This window comes from Geotrypetes seraphini, chromosome 19, assembly GCF_902459505.1.
Source record: "Geotrypetes seraphini chromosome 19, aGeoSer1.1, whole genome shotgun sequence".
Classification (NCBI taxonomy): domain Eukaryota; kingdom Metazoa; phylum Chordata; class Amphibia; order Gymnophiona; family Dermophiidae; genus Geotrypetes; species Geotrypetes seraphini.
In genome coordinates this window covers 33,596,833-33,619,181 of record NC_047102.1, presented here as the reverse complement: position 1 = coordinate 33,619,181, position 22,349 = coordinate 33,596,833, and the positions used below count along the sequence as shown (strand labels likewise).

At 46.1% G+C, this 22,349-nt stretch overlaps 1 protein-coding gene across 1 annotated transcript in view; it reads left to right on the top strand.

The window, feature by feature from the left end:
* The window catches only part of LOC117352117 (mucin-5AC-like), a 94,317-nt gene that overhangs the window by 44,133 nt on the left and 27,835 nt on the right, over positions 1-22,349 (top strand). The window contains exons 19-24 of the mRNA XM_033928251.1: positions 2,544-2,700; positions 4,522-4,650; positions 9,897-10,041; positions 12,098-12,141; positions 12,226-12,369; positions 14,312-22,282. Of these exons, the coding sequence (XP_033784142.1) occupies positions 2,544-2,700; positions 4,522-4,650; positions 9,897-10,041; positions 12,098-12,141; positions 12,226-12,369; positions 14,312-22,282 (8,590 nt within the window). The remainder of the gene's footprint in view (positions 1-2,543; positions 2,701-4,521; positions 4,651-9,896; positions 10,042-12,097; positions 12,142-12,225; positions 12,370-14,311; positions 22,283-22,349) is intronic.

Below are 22,349 nucleotides of genomic sequence, written 5' to 3'. Positions count from 1 at the left end.
CTGAGGCTTTTCCTCCCTGAACAATTGTTTCTGTGTTACTTCTGTTGATTCTAACGCACAGATCCAGTTATATTTTGAGTAAATAGTGGGGTTCCCAGGGGTCTGTGCTGAGACACTCCTTTTTAACAGATTTATCGGTGATCTAGAGATGGGAATAACAGTGAGATAATTAAATTTGCTGATTACACAAATCGCAAGAAGATTGTGAGAAATTGCAAGAGGACCTCGTGAGGCTGGAAGACTGAGGGTCAAAATGACACATGACATTTAGGGCTTCTTTTACGAAGGTGCACTAGGGCCTTAACAAGTGGAATAGCGTGAGCAAAATTGCCACGTGCGCATTCCGCTACGCCTCCTTTTGAGCAGGCGGTAGATTTTCGGCTAGCGTGCGCTAATCCGGTGCGTGCCATAAAAACGCTAACGCACCTTCGTAAAAGGAGCCCTTAATGTGAGCAAGTGCAAAGTGATGCAGGTGAGAAAGAGGAACCCGAACTATAGCTCCGTGATGCTGGGTTCTATGTGAGGAGTCACATCCCAGGAAAAGGATCTAGGAGCCATTGTTGAGGATACGTTGAAACCCTCGGCTCAGTGTGCGGCGGCAGCTAAGAAAGCAAATAGAATGTTAGGAATTATCAGGAAAGGAACGGAAAACAAAGATGAAAATGTTTTAATGCCCTCGTATCGCTCAATGGTATGGCCGCAACTTGAATACTGTGTGCGGTTCTGGTCGCCGTATCTTAACAAAAAATATAGCGGAATTAGAAAAGGTACAGAGAAGGGCGACGAAAATGATAAAAGGTTTGGGGCGACTTCCCTAAGAGGAAAGGCTAATGTGGCTAGGGCTCTTCAGCTTGGAGAAGAGACGGCTTAGGGGTGATATGATAGCGGTCTGTAAAATACTGAGCAGAGTGGAAAGGGTAGATGTGAATCTCTTGTTCACTGTTTCCAAAAATACTAGGACTAGGGGGTATGCGATGCAGCGACAAAATAGTAGATTTAAAACAAACTGGAGAAAATAGTTCTTCACACGTGGAATTAAACTCTGGAATTTGTTGCCGGAGAATGTGGTGAAATCAGCTAGCTTAGCGGGGTTTAAAAAAGGCTTGGATAATTTCCTGAGAGAAGTCCATAGGCCATTGTTGAGATGGCTTGGGAAAATCCACTGCTTATTCCTAGGATAATCTGTTTTACTCATGATAAGTGATTCTATTAACAACGCTATATGTTGGAGCAGTGTGTAGAGTGAGTTATTACCATCTCGAGGGCGGTGTACGGGACCTTTAAGTGCCATGATGGTCCCGGCAAACAACCAGCACTAGTACGTTGATTTGTACTCTATACCTATTTTTGAGGTATATATTTTCACTTTTTAACTTGTGGAGTATTTTCTTGTATTGATTTATTAACACAAGCTCCTTAGTGTATTGTGGAATAACAAATGCTGGCAGATTTGATCTGTTTTCATAGAAAGTAGGGAAGGAAACGAATGCTGAAAGACTGAGGATTATGGAAACTCCCGGATATTCAATGCCAGGCCCTGTCTGGGCTTCTGCATTGAATATCCAGCTTTTTTTTTTTTTTTTTGAGCTGGCTAAATCTGTCCAAGACAACAGCATACTAGATCACCTTCTTGGAATTGACGTAGTTCCTGTGAAACCATTTTGTTATTTAGGGGTTATATTAGATTCAGTATTGCCATTTGACGCTTAGGTCTCACAGGTGTTGAGAAAAGGGTTTTTCTGGTTTCATTAGTTCCGCACTAGATTTTCCCTGCTCTTGCTTTTATTATTTCCCAGATTGATCAATGCAACTCTTTTTATTATAGTATCACTGCTTCCTTAGTTCATCGCCTACAAACCTTATAGAACTAGGTCCCTATGTAAGGCTAAACCTCACGATCATGTCAATCCTCTTCTGATTAGATTACAATATACTGTAGAGGGGTTATGATGTGATGTATACCGGGGACCTTTTCCATATAGTTCATTGCAGTGGCCCCTAGGTTGCCCCACCGTTCTGCTGGGTTGTTTGTGTGGCCAGTCTAGTAAGATTGCTGGTCCCCAGAGGCCCCAATGGTTTGTTTATGTGTGTTTTCCCTTGGATTTTTTTTTTTTTCCAGAAAATGGCCGTTAAAGAGCACAAAACCATCTAAAATAGGGAGATTTTAGGACCAAAAAGATACTAGATTTTTAAAATGTTTTTTTTGCAAAACGTATTGAAAAAGCCCCTCTTTATGAGTTAATGGTATATAAGATGAATAAATAAGTATATAAATAAACAGATAAATATACAATGATGGGTAATTGTAACTGATACTTCACAAACCCCATGCCCTCTTTAGCTAGTCTCTTTCAGATACCTCTGAGCTGTCCAAAGAGACCCAACGAAACTGGAGGAAACCATAACAACTGAAGCATCATACCAAAAGAATTTTGAATTCCTTCGAACTTGAAGTGAAAGAAAGGGACATGAATTTCAGCACTGTGCTTTCGGATGACTATGGCAACATATGCACTTGGCTTTCATGTGTCTTTCTTCAACAGGTTGACCCAATAAAATACTACTCTGTGTGTGTGACAGATGCCTGTGCCTGTGACACTGGAGGGGACTGCGAATGCTTCTGTACAGCAGTGGCTTCTTATGCTCAGGCGTGCAGTGTGGTTGGTGTCTGTATTGCCTGGAGAACCCCAGAAATTTGTCGTAAGTATTGCCCCTTACTTTTAATCGCTAATATAAATAGGGCCAGCTCAAGAGATGTCCCTGCCCCGCTCTTCCCCCAGCCAGTTCCTTCCTCTCTTCTCTGACTCTACTGCCTGGTCCTGGCAGGATGTGACTTCATAATCCAGCGCCAGTGTCAAGCAGTAGTGTCAGAGGAGGGAAGAGGGAAGTGCTGCATTTCGCTCCTCTGACACTGACACTGGCCCTCCCTCCTCGAAGCAGCTGGCCTATGAAGCTGCACCTTGCGGGGGATAGGGCAGCAGCATCAGAAGGAGGAGGAGGGAAGTGTGGTCACAATATAGATTATGGTAATTTATGGAATGGTGATGTCACAATTCTAGGCAGCTGGCACCCTGGGCCATAGATTAAGCTGGTCCTGAATATAAAGGTGAGAAAGAAAGGAAGAAACAGACAGACAGAAGGAGAATAGAGCACATTTTCAATCTGTAGGTCTTATGTCCAATGTTAGCATCTGAGTCCGGCTACCAAAGTGGTGCAGAACCTGCAATACATGTCCTACCATCCCTTCCCAACCCAGCCTTCAGGGCACACCTAGTCCCATTGGTTTCCACAATGAATATGCATGAGAGAGATTTGCATGCACTGCCTCCAGAATGAAGTAAAATGTGAGAAAGGTCTTGCCTTGAAGCAGCAGTTGCGAAACATGACCCATGTCCGCTATAGGAACCTAAGAATTGCCATACTGGGACAAAACAAAGGTCCATAAAGCCCTGTATCCTGTTTCTAACAGTGGCCAATCTGTGTCACAACTACCTAGCAAGACTCCAGGACGAAAGACCAGATTTTATGCCGCTCATACTAGGAATAAGCAGTGGATTTCCCCTAACCTTTTTTAAAACCCTTGTTTCATTTGGACGGGGCGTGTGTTGATAAAGATAAGGGTGACTCCAATGCTATTTATAATATCGATATGACAGTCATTACTTTAATAAGAATAACCATTCCAGGTCACAAGCGTCCATCATAAGCCCAAATATTAGCAAGATTCTAAGGTAGCGATCCCTGGGCAAGCAATGACTTGCCCCACGGACTATGAACTTTTCCTCCAGGACCTTGTACACTAACTTACTGCTTGGATAGTAAAAACATATCAAGCAGTTCAGGCTTGGCGAAGCAAAGGCTTATAATACTTGTGTGAAACTGCGTCTCTGAAGTAAAAGGTTTGGATGGCATTGAGCCTTAAATATTGCTGTGTCACTGTTAGGAAATAGTGCACACTCGAGCCCTTTTGGAAAACAGTACACATGCAGTTTTGAAAAATAAGTAATCTGCATTCTTCAGAAAGAGTGTGCCCTCTCTTTAAAGTAGGTGCACTCTTTCCATACAGCGCGTTGCCAGAGGATGTGGTAAGAGTGGATAGCGTAGCTGGTTTGAAGAAAGGTTTGGACAAGTTCCTGGAGGAAAAGTCCATAGTCTGTTATTGAGAAAGACACGGGGGAAGCCACTGCTTGTCCTGGATCGGTAGCATGGGTTTTGGCCAGGTACTAGCGACCTGAATTGGCCACCGTGAGAACGGGCTACTGGGCTTGATGGACCATCGGTCTGACCTGGCAGCGCCAATTCTTAGGTTCTTTGTTTCTGTCCGTCCCATCTAATTTATTCCACAGTTTATTTCAAATGTTTTCCCTATTTTATGTGACACAAACTGTAATTTTATTTTTATTCTACATTGCTCAGAAGTCTGATTGAGCGGTATAACAATGTTTAAATAAACTGAATAGGAATTAATCGGATTATCTTTATTTAAAGCACGCTAACTGTATTTGGTCTGCCTTCCTACAGCTGTGTTCTGTGATTACTATAATGAGGATTCTGATTGTAAGTGGCACTACAAGCCCTGTGGAGCACCCTGCATGAGGACCTGCCGCAATCCCAGTGGATCTTGCCTCTATAAACTGCCAGGGTTAGAAGGTACAAGTATCCTTGATATAACTCGGCCTAGATTTGAATTTGATTGCAGATTGCAAACCTACATTAAGAGGACAATTTTCAAATGATTTAGGGAGTCCATACTATAAATGTTAGCATGCACATGAAATCATCTCTTGTGAGGGAAATTTAAAAATGGCGTTTAAAATTTGGTCAATCGATATAAGGGAATAACAGCCGTATAAATCAATACACAAAAAGCAAAAAGATCGTCGCACTGTTAATACTTTTTGCAGCATATCAAAATCGTCCAGTCAAAAGAAAACAATACAATGCTCCCCCATGAATTCGCGGTCCGTGGTTCCAGTCATTTGCGGTATTTTCCGACCGCGAAGGGGAAGAACGAGAGGGCAACTGGAGTGCCGGCAAGTGAAGGAAATCACTCGCCGTATGCTCCGACTGCCTCTTCCTGTACTAAAGTCGGGCCTCCCCAATCAGGAAGAGGCATTTGGAGCATACGGCGAGTGATTTCCTTCACTCGCTGGCGCTCTGGCTGCCCTCTCCTGCCTCTCTGGCTGCCCTCTCCCGTCTCCCCTGCCTAAAAACCGTATTCGCGGGTGTTTTTACATTCGCGGGCGTTTCTGGAACGGAACTCCCGATAATATTGGGGGAGTACTGTAATGACAAAAAATCAAAAGCACAAAAAGTGGAGAAAAACAGACCTCATACACAGACCACCAGGACTAACAGTACCCTAAGCAGTTTGTATCATCGCTGGTCTGTAAAGAAAACTCCACACATAGATATATGTTAAGTCTTCAGATGTCACATAAAAACTTGCTGAAAATCTAGATACACTACATCAATTGGCTCATCTTTATCCACATGTTTATTTACACCTTCAAAGAATTGGTGAGGCAAGATCTTCCTCGCCTGAAACCATGCTGACTCTCTCCCATTAAATCATGTTTGTCTACGTGTTCCACAATTTTATTTTTTATAATTGTTTCCACTATTTTGCTCAGCACTGAAGTCCAGCTTACTGGTCTATAATTTCTAGGAGCTTCCCTGGAACCCTTTAGAAAAATTGGTGTAACATTGGTCACCCTCCATTCTTCAGGCACTACAGACTATTTTAGCAACAGGTTACAAATCACTAACAGAAGGTCAGCAATTTCATGTTTCAGTTCTTTTAGTACCCTAGGATGTATACCATCAGGTCCAGGTGATTTAGCACTTTTTAACTTGCCAGTTTGGCTTAGTACATCTTCCAGATTCACCGAAATGTCTTTCAGTTCCTCCACATCATCACCCTTGAAAACCATTTCTCGTTCAGGTAGATCTCATACTTCTTTTTCCATAAAAATCGAAGCAAAGAATTCATTCAATCTCTGCTATAGCCTTATCCTCCCTGAGTGCCCTTTTGTTCCTTGATTCATTCACGGGTTTTCTGCTTCTAATGTATCTAAAAAAATTGTTACTAGGAGATTTGGCCTCTTTGGGACGTTTCTCTTCATATTCTTTATTAGCTTTCTTTACCAGTGCTTTCCATCTAACTTGCCAGTGCTTATGTCTCTTCTTGTTTTCTTCATTTGGATCCTTTTTCCATTCTTTAAATGATTTTTTTTTGCTCTAATATTCTCTTCTATTTCACCTTTTAAACATTCTGGCTCTCGTTTTCTCTTCTTTCCGCCTTTGTTAATACATGGAATATATCTGGTCTGGGTTTCCACAATGGTATTTTTAAATAGCATCCATGCCTGGTTTACAGTCCTAACCTTTGCAACTGATTCTTTTAGCTTCTTTTTAACTATTTTCATCATTTTATCATAGTTGCCCTTTCAAAAAAACATAAATGGTGCTACAGTAGATTTCATTGCAATGTCATGCCAGATTTCAGTTCAAATTTGATCACGTTATGATCTCAGTTACCTCCTGAAGTTTCAAGTTTCAAGTTTTAATTAACATTTGATACATCGCCTATCTAAATTCTAGGCGATTGTACATAATATAATAAAATCAGGGGGATTCTGTAACAACTTACTCATATTACCAAGACAGAACAGACTAACGAGATACAAAAGGGAGAGTGGTGAACTACAACGAGATTTAAGAAAAGAGAATGAAAAAGGATAAAACATGAGGGGGTGGGGGTATTTGTTCAGGCTGTCGGAAAGGATTCAGGAAAAAAAACGTATGAAGGAGAACTCATGTTAGTACTCAAAGGCATCTCTAAATAGGAAACTTTTTAAGGAACTCAGAGAACAGAATACCTGAACTAGCTAGCTATCTCCCGCTGAATACTGCATTCCCCTGAGTGGGTGATTGGCTATGCTGCACCCCTCATAGTGCTCTGGGTGGCTCAATCCTGATCAAGATCAGTGGGTCCCCATATCTTCAACCTTTTCCCATTCTGTCCTCTGTCCCCATCGACTGTCCCTTCCCATGATGCTAAAGAGAAGTTAGGGGCAGTGGCGTACCTAGGGTATGTGGCACCCGGGGCCCATCATTTTTTGACACCCCCCCCCCCCCCTCATGTAAAATTTTTTTTTTTTTTTTTTTTTGCAATAACCATGAAATGGAATAAATGGTCAGAATAGAAACAGGCAGTGAAAATTTCCTTTTTTTTTTTTTTTTTTTTTCCAAAGTATTTTTATTGAGAATGGCAAAAGGTCCAGACAAGCAACCATGGTCTGTACAGAAACTTATACATTATCAAAAAGAACACAGAATGAGAGTAACAAAAATGTGCAAAGGTCTGTTTTTTTCTTTCGATCACTACATAGCCTAATGCCACACAAGCAGCGCTGTTACAAACATATTCTGAAGGTCAATGCTAAGGTTGACAAAGTTTCCTTCCTTGGACCAGAAGGAGATACTGACAAACCACTGGAAGAGATTCTAAAACAACTACCCAGAAATAACACCCAAAGACCCACTCAGTGTGTGAACCAGTTGAGTGGAGTGGACTAACTGGGGGTGGAAATGGGCCCAGAGTTTGCTCAGCAGAATTTCCCAGACTACCTCTTCCTCTCAACACACTGACATGCTACCACCACCACCAACACTAGGAACACCTCACCGAGTATGCCAGCAATGCTTATAAACTTTATAAAACACATTATTATATTTTCTTATAAAGCATATATTTTAACTGAACTCAGCCTTGCCATTCACAAAAATAGAAAAGTTCCCATTTCAAGCTGTCTCATGTACACTTTTCAAATCTAACATATTGTAATCACAAAACAGAAAATAAAATTATTTTTTCTACCTTTTGTTCTCTGATCAATATTCAAATCTTGTTGGTCCCAGGCTCTTGTTGTCTTGCTTGCCAGGGTCTCCTTTCTCCGTGCTAACCATCCGTCTGCCATCTCTGTTCTCCCCTTCCGTTTCCCTTCCCTCTCCCGGAGATCTGGCATCTTTCCTTTTTTTTGTCTCCATCCACAGATTCACCTTTTCTCAACTCCCCACCACCCCAGGATCCACCATCTCTCCCTTTCTGTTCCCAACTATCCTCCTATCCAGTATCTCTATCCCCCCTCCACACCATCCCCTGTTTCCAAGTTCTCTCCCTTTCTGTTCCTTCCCTCCCTAAATCCCATTATGCACCATCTCTCTCCCACTCCTCTGTTTTTAGACCCATTATTTCTAACCCCCAAAGTCTGGCATATGCATGTATCTTTGAACCCCCCCCTTCCCTCTCTCCCTCTGTGTACTTTTACACCAGGACCCCCCTCCCCCGAAGGTCTGTCCCCCCTCCGAAGGGCTACACCCCACCCCTGAAGACCTGCACCCCCCGAAGGACTTTACCTCCCACCCGAAGGTCTGTCCCCCTCTGAAGGCCTAAACCCCACCCCTGAAGGACTGCACCCCCCCCCCGAAGGCCTGCACTCCCTTGAAGGTCTGCACCCCCCCGAAGGCCTGTCCCCCCCTTGAAGGCCTGTCCCACCCCCTTGTAGGCCTGTCCCCCCTTTAAGGCCTGCCTGCCTGCCTTTCCCCCCCTTGAAGGCCTGTCTCCCCCTTGAAGGCCTGCACCCCTATTGAAGGCCTGCACCCCCCCTTGAAGGCCTGTCCCCCCCCTTGTAGGCCTGTCCCCCCCTTGTAGGCCTGTCCCCCCCCCTTGTAGGCCTGTCCCCCCCTTGAAGGCCTGCCTGCCTTTCCCCCCTTGAAGGTCTGCACCCCCCCGAAGGCCTGTCCCCCCCTTGAAGGCCTGTCCCACCCCCTTGTAGGCCTGTCCCCCCTTTAAGGCCTGCCTGCCTGCCTTTCCCCCCCTTGAAGGCCTGTCTCCCCCTTGAAGGCCTGCACCCCCCTTGAAGGCCTGCACCCCCCTTGAAGGCCTGCACCCCCCCTTGAAGGCCTGCACCCCCCCTTGAAGGCCTGTCCCCCCCCTTGTAGGCCTGTCCCCCCCCTTGTAGGCCTGTCCCCCCCCTTGAAGGCCTGCCTGCCTTTCCCCCCTTGAAGGCCTGCACCCCCTTGAAGGTCTGCACCCCCCCAAAGGCCTACACCCCCCCCCGAAGGTCTGCACCCCCCTGAAGGCCTGCCTGCCCCCCTTGAAGGCCTGCACCCCTTGAATGTCTGCACCCCCCCCCCGAAGGCCTGTCCCCCCTTGAAGGCCTGCCTGCCTGCCTGTCACCCCCCTCCCCCTTGAAAGCCTGCTTGCCTGCCCGCCCGCCCCACCCTGAAGGCCTGATGCCCCGACCCACCCCGAAGGACCGCTCGCCCCCCTGGCCTCCCCGCACCACCTATGAACAGCCGCAGCAGGATCGCGAAGTCAGCGTCGGGTACCAGCCCTAAGGGGGTGTTCCCGGCCTTGCCGTTCAGTCCCCCGCCACCCCCGAAGGACCGCTCGCCCCCCTGGCCTCCCCGCACCACCTATGAACAGCCGCAGCAGGATCGCGAAGTCAGCGTCAGCGATCCCTGCTGCTTCCTGCGCCACGGTCCCGCCCCTCCTCTGACGTCAGAGGAGGGGCGGGATCGCGTCGTAGGAAGCAGCGCAGGGATGCTGACGCTGACTTCGCGATCCTGCTGCGGCTGTTCATAGGTGGTGCGGGGAGGCCAGGGGGGCGAGCGGTCCTTCGGGGGTGGCGGGGGACTGAACGGCAAGGCCGGGAACACCCCCTTAGGGCTGGTACCCGGGGCGGCCCGCCCCCCCCCCGCCCCCCCCTAGGTACGCCACTGGTTAGGGGCACTAGAAAACAGCTTTTCTCTTGTCCCACTGCAGCTAAGATTGACAATAATGCCAACTGGCAACTTTCTTTATATTTTCATCTTCTGCATTGCTCTAGGTTGTTACCCAAATTGTCCTAAAGGCAAGCCTTATTTTGATGAGGAGGAAATGAAGTGTGTAGCTCAGTGCGGCTGTTATGACGATGAAGAACGCTACTACAAGCAAGGAGAGAAGGTGCCTTCCTGTGAGAACTGTCAGTCCTGGTATGATTTGAATTAATCCCAGTTTCACCGATACTAGTGCACATACTGTCAGGGACAGCCTGTGGAAAATAATGGGCTATTGTAGAGGGTGGCACTGGCTGATGGTAAATTTGGGTAAATCTATAAGCCCTCAAATTCAGGTTCTAGAGGCTAGATTAAGTGAACAAAAGGAGAAAATAAACTAAACTAAACTAAACCTTAAGTTTATATACCGCATCATCTCCACGGATGTTGTGGAGCTCGGCACGGTTTACAAGAACTTAAAATATAGGAAGAGAAGGAAAAAATAGGTTTACATGAACTTATATATAGAAGAGAAGAGTAAAGGGGGGGGATAGAATTACATTTTAGTGAAAAGCCAGGTTTTCAGTTGCTTGCGGAATAATTGGAGGTAGCCCAGGTTCCGCAGCGGGCTAGTAAGGTCGTTCCAAAGACCTGTGATTCTGAAGAGAAGGGATTTTCCCAGTTTGCCTGCATAGCGAATACCGTGTAATAAGAGAATTAAAGGAAGAAATTAGCTTTTCTAAACTTCATTTTGAAAAGATTGATAAAGACTTGACAGAAATTCAGCAAGCCCAAGAAGCTTTGATTAAAGATAACGTAAATTTATGGAGGGAAGCGGAAACATTGGAAAATAATTTTCGTAGTAATAATTTGCGGTTTATAAATTTCCCACAGGTGTGCACAGTAACACCTAGGGAAATGTTAAAGAGATACATCTTGGAAGTCTCGATGATGCCTGAAGAGTCAGTTCCCCTTTTGCACAAGTTTATTACTTACCAACTAAAGTATAACAAGATCAACAAGCTGCAGAATAAGGCCAAGATGTACAAGATCAGCCATTTTGGAGGCCTCCGACAAAGCCATTGTCAAATCTTCTACTTTATTGGTATCTGTGGCACTTCTGCCGGACAAAATATGGATCCTGAAATTATTCTTTAAAAATAGACACACAGAATTTTTAGCGTTTTGAATTCAAATATTTCCTGATGTGGCCCGTGAGACCCAGAAATGCAGACGTCAATTTTTACTTCTGAAATCTAGAGTCACTTTGATTGGAGGAACTTTTTTTCCTAAGATATCCATGTAAATGTATAGTTAAATATCGTTCTGTAAAATATGTGTTCTTTGAACCTTCACGGTTGACAGCTTTCCTATGGGTAGAGTAGGATTTTGGTGGGACTTGAAGGGCTTCCATTCAATGTAGAGGGTAATGATGAGATGCATATCAGGGACCCTAGTGCATAAAGCCATGGGCAGTGGCTCCTACATGCGTTGCATTGTCAAAGGGAAGGCTTCCAGATGAGGGGTGGGACATGCGAGAAGCCCCTGCCCGCAGCTTTGTGCACTGTGTGAATAAGGAAGAGGGAACCGGCCTGAAGATAACATCGGGAGCAGCATAAAATTGCCAGACGGGAACAAGCCAGAATGTAAGGCACAGTATGGAAGGAGGGAGACAACAAAGGTAAGGGGGAATGATTTTATTTTTGAATTTAGTGCTTGAATTGTGTCAGTTTTGAGAATTTACATCTGCTGTGTCTGTATTTTGCACTGTTCAGGAAGAAATGCATTTGTTTCTTTTTCTCTGGGGTTGTACTGCATGCAGAGTCTTGAATCTTAGGGTTTGTTTGTATATATTAGTACTTTTACTTTTTGATCCTTTATTTGCATGGGATTATCTGTTTTCTGGTAGGAATGAATGTTGAGAAGATTACAGTGTCCTTTGTGCAGTTTAATTTTGTGGTTAACCATTGTGTGTTGTTAATAAGATTATATTGTGTGTATATATGAAAAATGAATGGAAAAAATAGTATTACACTTAGTACTATTATGGGGGCGGGGTCTGGAGCAGAGATGGGCGTGGTCTGGCCCATGACTTAGCCCTGTGTTCTTCAACCGCTGGTCCAGAAAATAATTCTTTTATTTCCGCCGGTCCATAGGTGTAAAAAGGTTGAAGAACACTGTTTTAGACTAATGGATTGTTAGAAAAACAAATACATATAGCTGTAGTAGATTCTACATTATCAAAGAGAACTTTTTTTCTCTTTTATTGCAGCATATGCAGAGAGAAAGGCATCAGATGCACGTATGATGCTGAAGGTAGGATCTAAGAGCAACGTCTACAGTACTCACATTTTCAAGCGATTGATTTTTAGATATGCAAATGATGTTTCTGCTTTACAGCCTGTTACTGTGAGTACGAAGGAAAGATGTACAAGCACAATGACATCATCTACCACCTTAATGATGGCATTGGAGGGTGCATCAACGCAACTTGTGGCTTGAACGGGACAATAAGCCGAGAGGTCTATGCATGCTTTACAACAGGTACTATTCTGATCATTGTTATTTATTGGCCAGGGTTTAATTTGTATTCCTTGGGTCATCTGATATATGTTCCTTGCAGCATCAGAGATATTTTGTTAAGCCAAGGAAAGAATTACACTTCCTCCTCCCTATTTGCGGTTTCCGCACTTGCGATTACACATAATCGTGATTTTTTTGGGGGGGAGGGGAAAACCCCCTCCACCATATTTTTGCCTTCCCTGCCCCGTGTAGATTGCCAATAGGAAATGGCTGCCGTGAGCTCCCGCCGTAGTTTCGAGGCAGTCATTTCCTATTGGCGATCTGCATGAGGCAGGAGCGTAGGAAGATCGCTCCTGCCCCGAATGCCCGCTAGACCACCAGGTAAGGTCGGGATGCCAGGGGAAGGCGGGAGAGAGGCGGGGTGGGTCAGAGCTGGATATTCGCGGTATTTCCCTATTCGCGGTCCAGCTCTGCCCCTATCCCCCGTGAATAACGAGGGAGATGTGTATTCAGAGATGCTATAAATGAGCTTTCAAGACTGTAGCGTTTCCTGTATGCTGCTGCTTTTCTTTTCTTTTTTTCTGTCTTTGCATGGTCTCTATTCATTCAACATTTTTTCTCTTTCCATTTTCCCTGAGCATCCCTATTCGTCCTGTCTGGACTTGCCCTCCTGTGTCCTTGCGCAGACTTCTCCACCATCTTTTTCCTTTTTTGAACAGCCACATTGGGTCAGACAAATGATCCATTATAGCCTAATATCCAGTTTCCAACAGTGGCCAATCCAAATAGTAGAACACTCCATGCTTCTGATCCCAGGGCTATGTGATGACATCATGCATGTGCGTGATATCATTGCGTCAACGTCCGCACACTTCCGGGTGCCTTCCGGCCGGGGCACCAAGTTTAGTGTGCTGCCGGTTGAAATGTTTGCAGGACACGGAATCCTTCAAAGGCTTTCTGCTTCTGATGTACCTGAAAACGTTTTCCAGCATTTCCATCTATGGCTCTGTCACTATTTCTTTCCTCCTCCTATGTTCATCTTCTGTTTCTAGGTCCCTGTCTCCCTCCCTTTGTCAGCATTGCTTCCTCACTGTGCCTAACTCTCCTTCCTTATTTCAGCATTGCACCCGTCTGTGCAATTTCTTCACTTCCTTTTAGCACTGCCACCCTCTGTCCCTATCTCCACTCCCCTTTTTTCAGCCCCCTTTGTGTGTCTATCTTCCCCTTTCAATATTGCCCTCGTCGGTGTACCTATCTGTACCCACTTTCAGCAATGCCCCTATCTACCTCTCTTTGAGCATTGCCCCGCCCCCATGTCTCTATCTCTTCCCTTTTAGCATTGCCCACGCTGTGTCCCTTTGTCTAACCCCTTCAGCATCTCTACTCTTAAGAGTTCCTGCCTGCCCTTTCTCATCAATATTTTGCTGTTTCTCCCCTGTCCCATCTATCTTCCTTTATTCCTGCACCCTGTACCAGTATTTTTCCACTACACCCAACCCATTTGCGGTGAGGCATTACTTGCCCGCTCTGGTATTTCAGTTTTCCTTGCTTTCTCACTTCCTTCCCTCCACCCCCCCCCCCCCCCGCCACGTGAAACCTGCATTTGTCCCTTTCCTTTCCTACCACTCCTCCTTTCCCCATAGTCTTCCATATTTTCGGTTATTCCCATCCTCGGTGACTTGGCAGCGGCAGAAATTAAGAAAAGCTGTGGGTGTTGAAGCCTTACTTCTCTGTGGGCCACATACTTTGACTCAACTTCTTATTTCCATGTAGGTGGGATGCACAGAGGGAAGACCCAATGCGGGCAACAGTCTTAATTTGTGCTGCTGCTGAGTCACCAACAATGAAAAAATAAAAGGAGAGAGAATCGTGAGGAAGCAAATCATTTGCATGCAAACCCAAAAGATCAATTGCGCATACTATCACTATGAATACAATCTAACACTGATATCTTATTTCACAGTAATCACAACAGCAGCATGTGTTCATGAAGTCTGCAAGTGGACAAAATGGTATGACGTCAGCTATCCACAGCATCAGACTGGCTCGGGAGATTTTGAAACCTTGGAAAACATTAAGGCAAAAGGATATGCACTTTGCAAAGCTCCCAGAGACGTGAAATGCAGATCAGTGAGCTTTCCTGACAAGCCACTAGACCAGCTGAACCAAAAGGTAGTGTGCAATAAAGAGCACGGTCTGATATGCCGCAACAGAGATCAGTTTCCGCTCGTCTGCTTGAATTACGAGATTCAAATCTTATGCTGCAGCAACGTACCATGTGGAACAACCATCCCAACTAGCATCAAGCAAACCACCTTCAGTGCCAGTCCCAGTACAGTCTGCGATGTACAGTGTGAATGGACAGCCTGGTTTGATGTCGATTCCCCCTCTCCAGGAGTTCCGGGAGGAGACTATGAAACCTACAACAACTTGATGGCAGCAGGAAAGCCCATCTGCCGGAATCCAGAACATATCCAGTGCCGAGCCAAGAACTTCCCTGATGTAAGCATTGAGAAAGTTGGCCAAGTTGTTCAGTGCGACATATCTTATGGGCTGGTATGCAAGAATGAGGATCAGCCTGGAAGGAATAAATTGTGTTATGACTATGAGATCAGGCTCCTGTGCTGTGATGACTCAGCTCACTGCAAAACCACCACCCCTTCCACAATGATCACCACACCAGCCGTCACATCCACTCCCTGTGTTCACGAACTCTGCAAGTGGACAAAATGGTATGACGTCAGCTATCCACAGCTTCAGACTGGCTCGGGAGATTTTGAAACCTTGGAAAACATTAAGGCAAAAGGATATGCACTTTGCAAAGCTCCCAGAGACGTGAAATGCAGATCAGTGAGCTTTCCTGACAAGCCACTAGACCAGCTGAACCAAAAGGTAGCGTGCAATAAAGAGCACGGTCTGATATGCCGCAACAGAGATCAGTTTCCGCTCATCTGCTTGAATTACGAGATTCAAATCTTATGCTGCAGCAACGTACCATGTGGAACAACCATCCCAACTAGCATCAAGCAAACCACCTTCAGTGCCAGTCCCAGTACAGTCTGCGATGTACAGTGTGAATGGACAGCCTGGTTTGATGTCGATTCCCCCTCTCCAGGAGTTCCGGGAGGAGACTATGAAACCTACAACAACTTGATGGCAGCAGGAAAGCCCATCTGCCGGAATCCAGAACATATCCAGTGCCGAGCCAAGAACTTCCCTGATGTAAGCATTGAGAAAGTTGGCCAAGTTGTTCAGTGCGACATATCCTATGGGCTGGTGTGCGAGAACGAGGATCAGCCTGGAAGGAATAAATTGTGTTATGACTATGAGATCAGGCTCCTGTGCTGTGATGACTCAGCTCACTGCAAAACCACCACCCCTTCCACAATGATCACCACACCAGCCGTCACATCCACTCCCTGTGTTCACGAACTCTGCAAGTGGACAAAATGGTATGACGTCAGCTATCCACAGCTTCAGACTGGCTCGGGAGATTTTGAAACCTTGGAAAACATTAAGGCAAAAGGATATGCACTTTGCAAAGCTCCCAGAGACGTGAAATGCAGAACAGTGAGCTTTCCTGACAAGCCACTAGACCAGCTGAACCAAAAGGTAGTGTGCAATAAAGAGCACGGTCTGATATGCCGCAACAGAGATCAGTTTCCACTCGTCTGCTTGAATTACGAGATTCAAATCTTATGCTGCAGCAACGTACCATGTGGCACAACCATCCCAACTAGCATCAAGCAAACCACCTTCAGTGCCAGTCCCAGTACAGTCTGCGATGTACAGTGTGAATGGACAGCCTGGTTTGATGTCGATTCCCCCTCTCCAGGAGTTCCGGGAGGAGACTATGAAACCTACAACAACTTGATGGCAGCAGGAAAGCCCATCTGCCGGAATCCAGAACATATCCAGTGCCGAGCCAAGAACTTCCCTGATGTAAGCATTGAGAAAGTTGGCCAAGTTGTTCAGTGCGACATATCCTATGGGCTGGTGTGCAAGAACGAGGATCAGCCTGGAAGGAATAAATTGTGTTATGACTATGAGATCAGGCTCTTGTGCTGTGATGACTCAGCTCACTGCAAAACCACCACCCCTTCCACAATGATCACCACACCAGCCGTCACATCCACTCCCTGTGTTCACGAACTCTGCAAGTGGACAAAATGGTATGACGTCAGCTATCCACAGCTTCAGACTGGCTCGGGAGATTTTGAAACCTTGGAAAACATTAAGGCAAAAGGATATGCACTTTGCAAAGCTCCCAGAGACGTGAAATGCAGGTCAGTGAGCTTTCCTGACAAGCCACTACACCAGCTGAACCAAAAGGTAGCGTGCAATAAAGAGCACGGTCTGATATGCCGCAACAGAGATCAGTTTCCGCTCATCTGCTTGAATTACGAGATTCAAATCTTATGCTGCAGCAACGTACCATGTGGAACAACCATCCCAACTAGCATCAAGCAAACCACCTTCAGTGCCAGTCCCAGTACAGTCTGCGATGTACAGTGTGAATGGACAGCCTGGTTTGATGTCGATTCCCCCTCTCCAGGAGTTCCGGGAGGAGACTATGAAACCTACAACAACTTGATGGCAGCAGGAAATCCCATCTGCCGAAATCCAGAACATATCCAGTGCCGAGCCAAGAACTTCCCTGATGTAAGCATTGAGAAAGTTGGCCAAGTTGTTCAGTGCGACATATCCTATGGGCTGGTGTGTAAGAACGAGGATCAGCCTGGAAGGAATAAATTGTGTTATGACTATGAGATCAGGCTCCTGTGCTGTGATGACTCAGCTCACTGCAAAACCACCACCCCTTCCACAATGATCACCACACCAGCCGTCACATCCACTCCCTGTGTTCACGAACTCTGCAAGTGGACAAAATGGTATGACGTCAGCTATCCACAGCTTCAGACTGGCTCGGGAGATTTTGAAACCTTGGAAAACATTAAGGCAAAAGGATATGCACTTTGCAAAGCTCCCAGAGACGTGAAATGCAGATCAGTGAGCTTTCCTGACAAGCCACTAGACCAGCTGAACCAAAAGGTAGTGTGCAATAAAGAGCACGGTCTGATATGCCGCAACAGAGATCAGTTTCCACTCGTCTGCTTGAATTACGAGATTCAAATCTTATGCTGCAGCAACGTACCATGTGGAACAACCATCCCAACTAGCATCAAGCAAACCACCTTCAGTGCCAGTCCCAGTACAGTCTGCGATGTACAGTGTGAATGGACAGCCTGGTTTGATGTCGATTCCCCCTCTCCAGGAGTTCCGGGAGGAGACTATGAAACCTACAACAACTTGATGGCAGCAGGAAAGCCCATCTGCCGGAATCCAGAACATATCCAGTGCCGAGCCAAGAACTTCCCTGATGTAAGCATTGAGAAAGTTGGCCAAGTTGTTCAGTGCGACATAACCTATGGGCTGGTGTGCAAGAACGAGGATCAGCCTGGAAGGAATAAATTGTGTTATGACTATGAGATCAGGCTCCTGTGCTGTGATGACTCAGCTCACTGCAAAACCACCACCCCTTCCACAATGATCACCACACCAGCCGTCACATCCACTCCCTGTGTTCACGAACTCTGCAAGTGGACAAAATGGTATGACGTCAGCTATCCACAGCTTCAGACTGGCTCGGGAGATTTTGAAACCTTGGAAAACATTAAGGCAAAAGGATATGCACTTTGCAAAGCTCCCAGAGACGTGAAATGCAGATCAGTGAGCTTTCCTGACAAGCCACTAGACCAGCTGAACCAAAAGATAGTGTGCAATAAAGAGCACGGTCTGATATGCCGCAACAGAGATCAGTTTCCACTCGTCTGCTTGAATTACGAGATTCAAATCTTATGCTGCAGCAACGTACCATGTGGAACAACCATCCCAACTAGCATCAAGCAAACCACCTTCAGTGCCAGTCCCAGTACAGTCTGCGATGTACAGTGTGAATGGACAGCCTGGTTTGATGTCGATTCACCCTCTCCAGGAGTTCCGGGAGGAGACTATGAAACCTACAACAACTTGATGGCAGCAGGAAAGCCCATCTGCCGGAATCCAGAACATATCCAGTGCCGAGGCAAGAACTTCCCTGATGTAAGCATTGAGAAAGTTGGCCAAGTTGTTCAGTGCGACATATCCTATGGGCTGGTGTGCAAGAACGAGGATCAGCCTGGAAGGAATAAATTGTGTTATGACTATGAGATCAGGCTCCTGTGCTGTGATGACTCAGCTCACTGCAAAACCACCACCCCTTCCACAATGATCACCACACCAGCCGTCACATCCACTCCCTGTGTTCACGAACTCTGCAAGTGGACAAAATGGTATGACGTCAGCTATCCACAGCTTCAGACTGGCTCGGGAGATTTTGAAACCTTGGAAAACATTAAGGCAAAAGGATATGCACTTTGCAAAGCTCCCAGAGACGTGAAATGCAGATCAGTGAGCTTTCCTGACAAGCCACTAGACCAGCTGAACCAAAAGGTAGTGTGCAATAAAGAGCACGGTCTGATATGCCGCAACAGAGATCAGTTTCCGCTCGTCTGCTTGAATTACGAGATTCAAATCTTATGCTGCAGCAACGTACCATGTGGAACAACCATCCCAACTAGCATCAAGCAAACCACCTTCAGTGCCAGTCCCAGTACAGTCTGCGATGTACAGTGTGAATGGACAGCCTGGTTTGATGTCGATTCCCCCTCTCCAGGAGTTCCGGGAGGAGACTATGAAACCTACAACAACTTGATGGCAGCAGGAAAGCCCATCTGCCGGAATCCAGAACATATCCAGTGCCGAGCCAAGAACTTCCCTGATGTAAGCATTGAGAAAGTTGGCCAAGTTGTTCAGTGCGACATATCCTATGGGCTGGTGTGCGAAAACGAGGATCAGCCTGGAAGGAATAAATTGTGTTATGACTATGAGATCAGGCTCCTGTGCTGTGATGACTCAGCTCACTGCAAAACCACCACCCCTTCCACAATGATCACCACACCAGCCGTCACATCCACTCCCTGTGTTCACGAACTCTGCAAGTGGACAAAATGGTATGACGTCAGCTATCCACAGCTTCAGACTGGCTCGGGAGATTTTGAAACCTTGGAAAACATTAAGGCAAAAGGATATGCACTTTGCAAAGCTCCCAGAGACGTGAAATGCAGATCAGTGAGCTTTCCTGACAAGCCACTAGACCAGCTGAACCAAAAGATAGTGTGCAATAAAGAGCACGGTCTGATATGCCGCAACAGAGATCAGTTTCCACTCGTCTGCTTGAATTACGAGATTCAAATCTTATGCTGCAGCAACGTACCATGTGGAACAACCATCCCAACTAGCATCAAGCAAACCACCTTCAGTGCCAGTCCCAGTACAGTCTGCGATGTACAGTGTGAATGGACAGCCTGGTTTGATGTCGATTCACCCTCTCCAGGAGTTCCGGGAGGAGACTATGAAACCTACAACAACTTGATGGCAGCAGGAAAGCCCATCTGCCGGAATCCAGAACATATCCAGTGCCGAGGCAAGAACTTCCCTGATGTAAGCATTGAGAAAGTTGGCCAAGTTGTTCAGTGCGACATATCCTATGGGCTGGTGTGCAAGAACGAGGATCAGCCTGGAAGGAATAAATTGTGTTATGATTATGAGATCAGGCTCCTGTGCTGTGATGACTCAGCTCACTGCAAAACCACCACCCCTTCCACAATGATCACCACACCAGCCGTCACATCCACTCCCTGTGTTCACGAACTCTGCAAGTGGACAAAATGGTATGACGTCAGCTATCCACAGCTTCAGACTGGCTCGGGAGATTTTGAAACCTTGGAAAACATTAAGGCAAAAGGATATGCACTTTGCAAAGCTCCCAGAGACGTGAAATGCAGATCAGTGAGCTTTCCTGACAAGCCACTAGACCAGCTGAACCAAAAGGTAGTGTGCAATAAAGAGCACGGTCTGATATGCCGCAACAGAGATCAGTTTCCGCTCGTCTGCTTGAATTACGAGATTCAAATCTTATGCTGCAGCAACGTACCATGTGGAACAACCATCCCAACTAGCATCAAGCAAACCACCTTCAGTGCCAGTCCCAGTACAGTCTGCGATGTACAGTGTGAATGGACAGCCTGGTTTGATGTCGATTCCCCCTCTCCAGGAGTTCCGGGAGGAGACTATGAAACCTACAACAACTTGATGGCAGCAGGAAAGCCCATCTGCCGGAATCCAGAACATATCCAGTGCCGAGCCAAGAACTTCCCTGATGTAAGCATTGAGAAAGTTGGCCAAGTTGTTCAGTGCGACATATCCTATGGGCTGGTGTGCGAAAACGAGGATCAGCCTGGAAGGAATAAATTGTGTTATGACTATGAGATCAGGCTCCTGTGCTGTGATGACTCAGCTCACTGCAAAACCACCACCCCTTCCACAATGATCACCACACCAGCCGTCACATCCACTCCCTGTGTTCACGAACTCTGCAAGTGGACAAAATGGTATGACGTCAGCTATCCACAGCTTCAGACTGGCTCGGGAGATTTTGAAACCTTGGAAAACATTAAGGCAAAAGGATATGCACTTTGCAAAGCTCCCAGAGACGTGAAATGCAGATCAGTGAGCTTTCCTGACAAGCCACTAGACCAGCTGAACCAAAAGATAGTGTGCAATAAAGAGCACGGTCTGATATGCCGCAACAGAGATCAGTTTCCACTCGTCTGCTTGAATTACGAGATTCAAATCTTATGCTGCAGCAACGTACCATGTGGAACAACCATCCCAACTAGCATCAAGCAAACCACCTTCAGTGCCAGTCCCAGTACAGTCTGCGATGTACAGTGTGAATGGACAGCCTGGTTTGATGTCGATTCACCCTCTCCAGGAGTTCCGGGAGGAGACTATGAAACCTACAACAACTTGATGGCAGCAGGAAAGCCCATCTGCCGGAATCCAGAACATATCCAGTGCCGAGGCAAGAACTTCCCTGATGTAAGCATTGAGAAAGTTGGCCAAGTTGTTCAGTGCGACATATCCTATGGGCTGGTGTGCAAGAACGAGGATCAGCCTGGAAGGAATAAATTGTGTTATGATTATGAGATCAGGCTCCTGTGCTGTGATGACTCAGCTCACTGCAAAACCACCACCCCTTCCACAATGATCACCACACCAGCCGTCACATCCACTCCCTGTGTTCACGAACTCTGCAAGTGGACAAAATGGTATGACGTCAGCTATCCACAGCTTCAGACTGGCTCGGGAGATTTTGAAACCTTGGAAAACATTAAGGCAAAAGGATATGCACTTTGCAAAGCTCCCAGAGACGTGAAATGCAGATCAGTGAGCTTTCCTGACAAGCCACTAGACCAGCTGAACCAAAAGGTAGTGTGCAATAAAGAGCACGGTCTGATATGCCGCAACAGAGATCAGTTTCCGCTCATCTGCTTGAATTACGAGATTCAAATCTTATGCTGCAGCAATGTACCATGTGGAACAACCATCCCAACTAGCATCAAGCAAACCACCTTCAGTGCCAGTCCCAGTACAGTCTGCGATGTACAGTGTGAATGGACAGCCTGGTTTGATGTCGGTTCCCCCTCTCCAGGAGTTCCGGGAGGAGACTATGAAACCTACAACAACTTGATGGCAGCAGGAAAGCCCATCTGCCAGAATCCAGAACATATCCAGTGCCGAGCCAAGAACTTCCCTGATGTAAGCATTGAGAAAGTTGGCCAAGTTGTTCAGTGCGACATATCCTATGGGCTGGTGTGCAAGAACGAGGATCAGCCTGGAAGGAATAAATTGTGTTATGACTATGAGATCAGGCTCCTGTGCTGTGATGACTCAACTCACTGCAAAACCACCACTCTATCCACAATGATTACCACGCCAACCATGACATTTCCTTGCTTTTGTGAATTTGATGGCATCTATTTCTCTCCTGGTAAGTCTTTTAAGTATGGCCTTTATATTTTTGATCAATTTTTAATGAACTTTAATGCATATGTTTC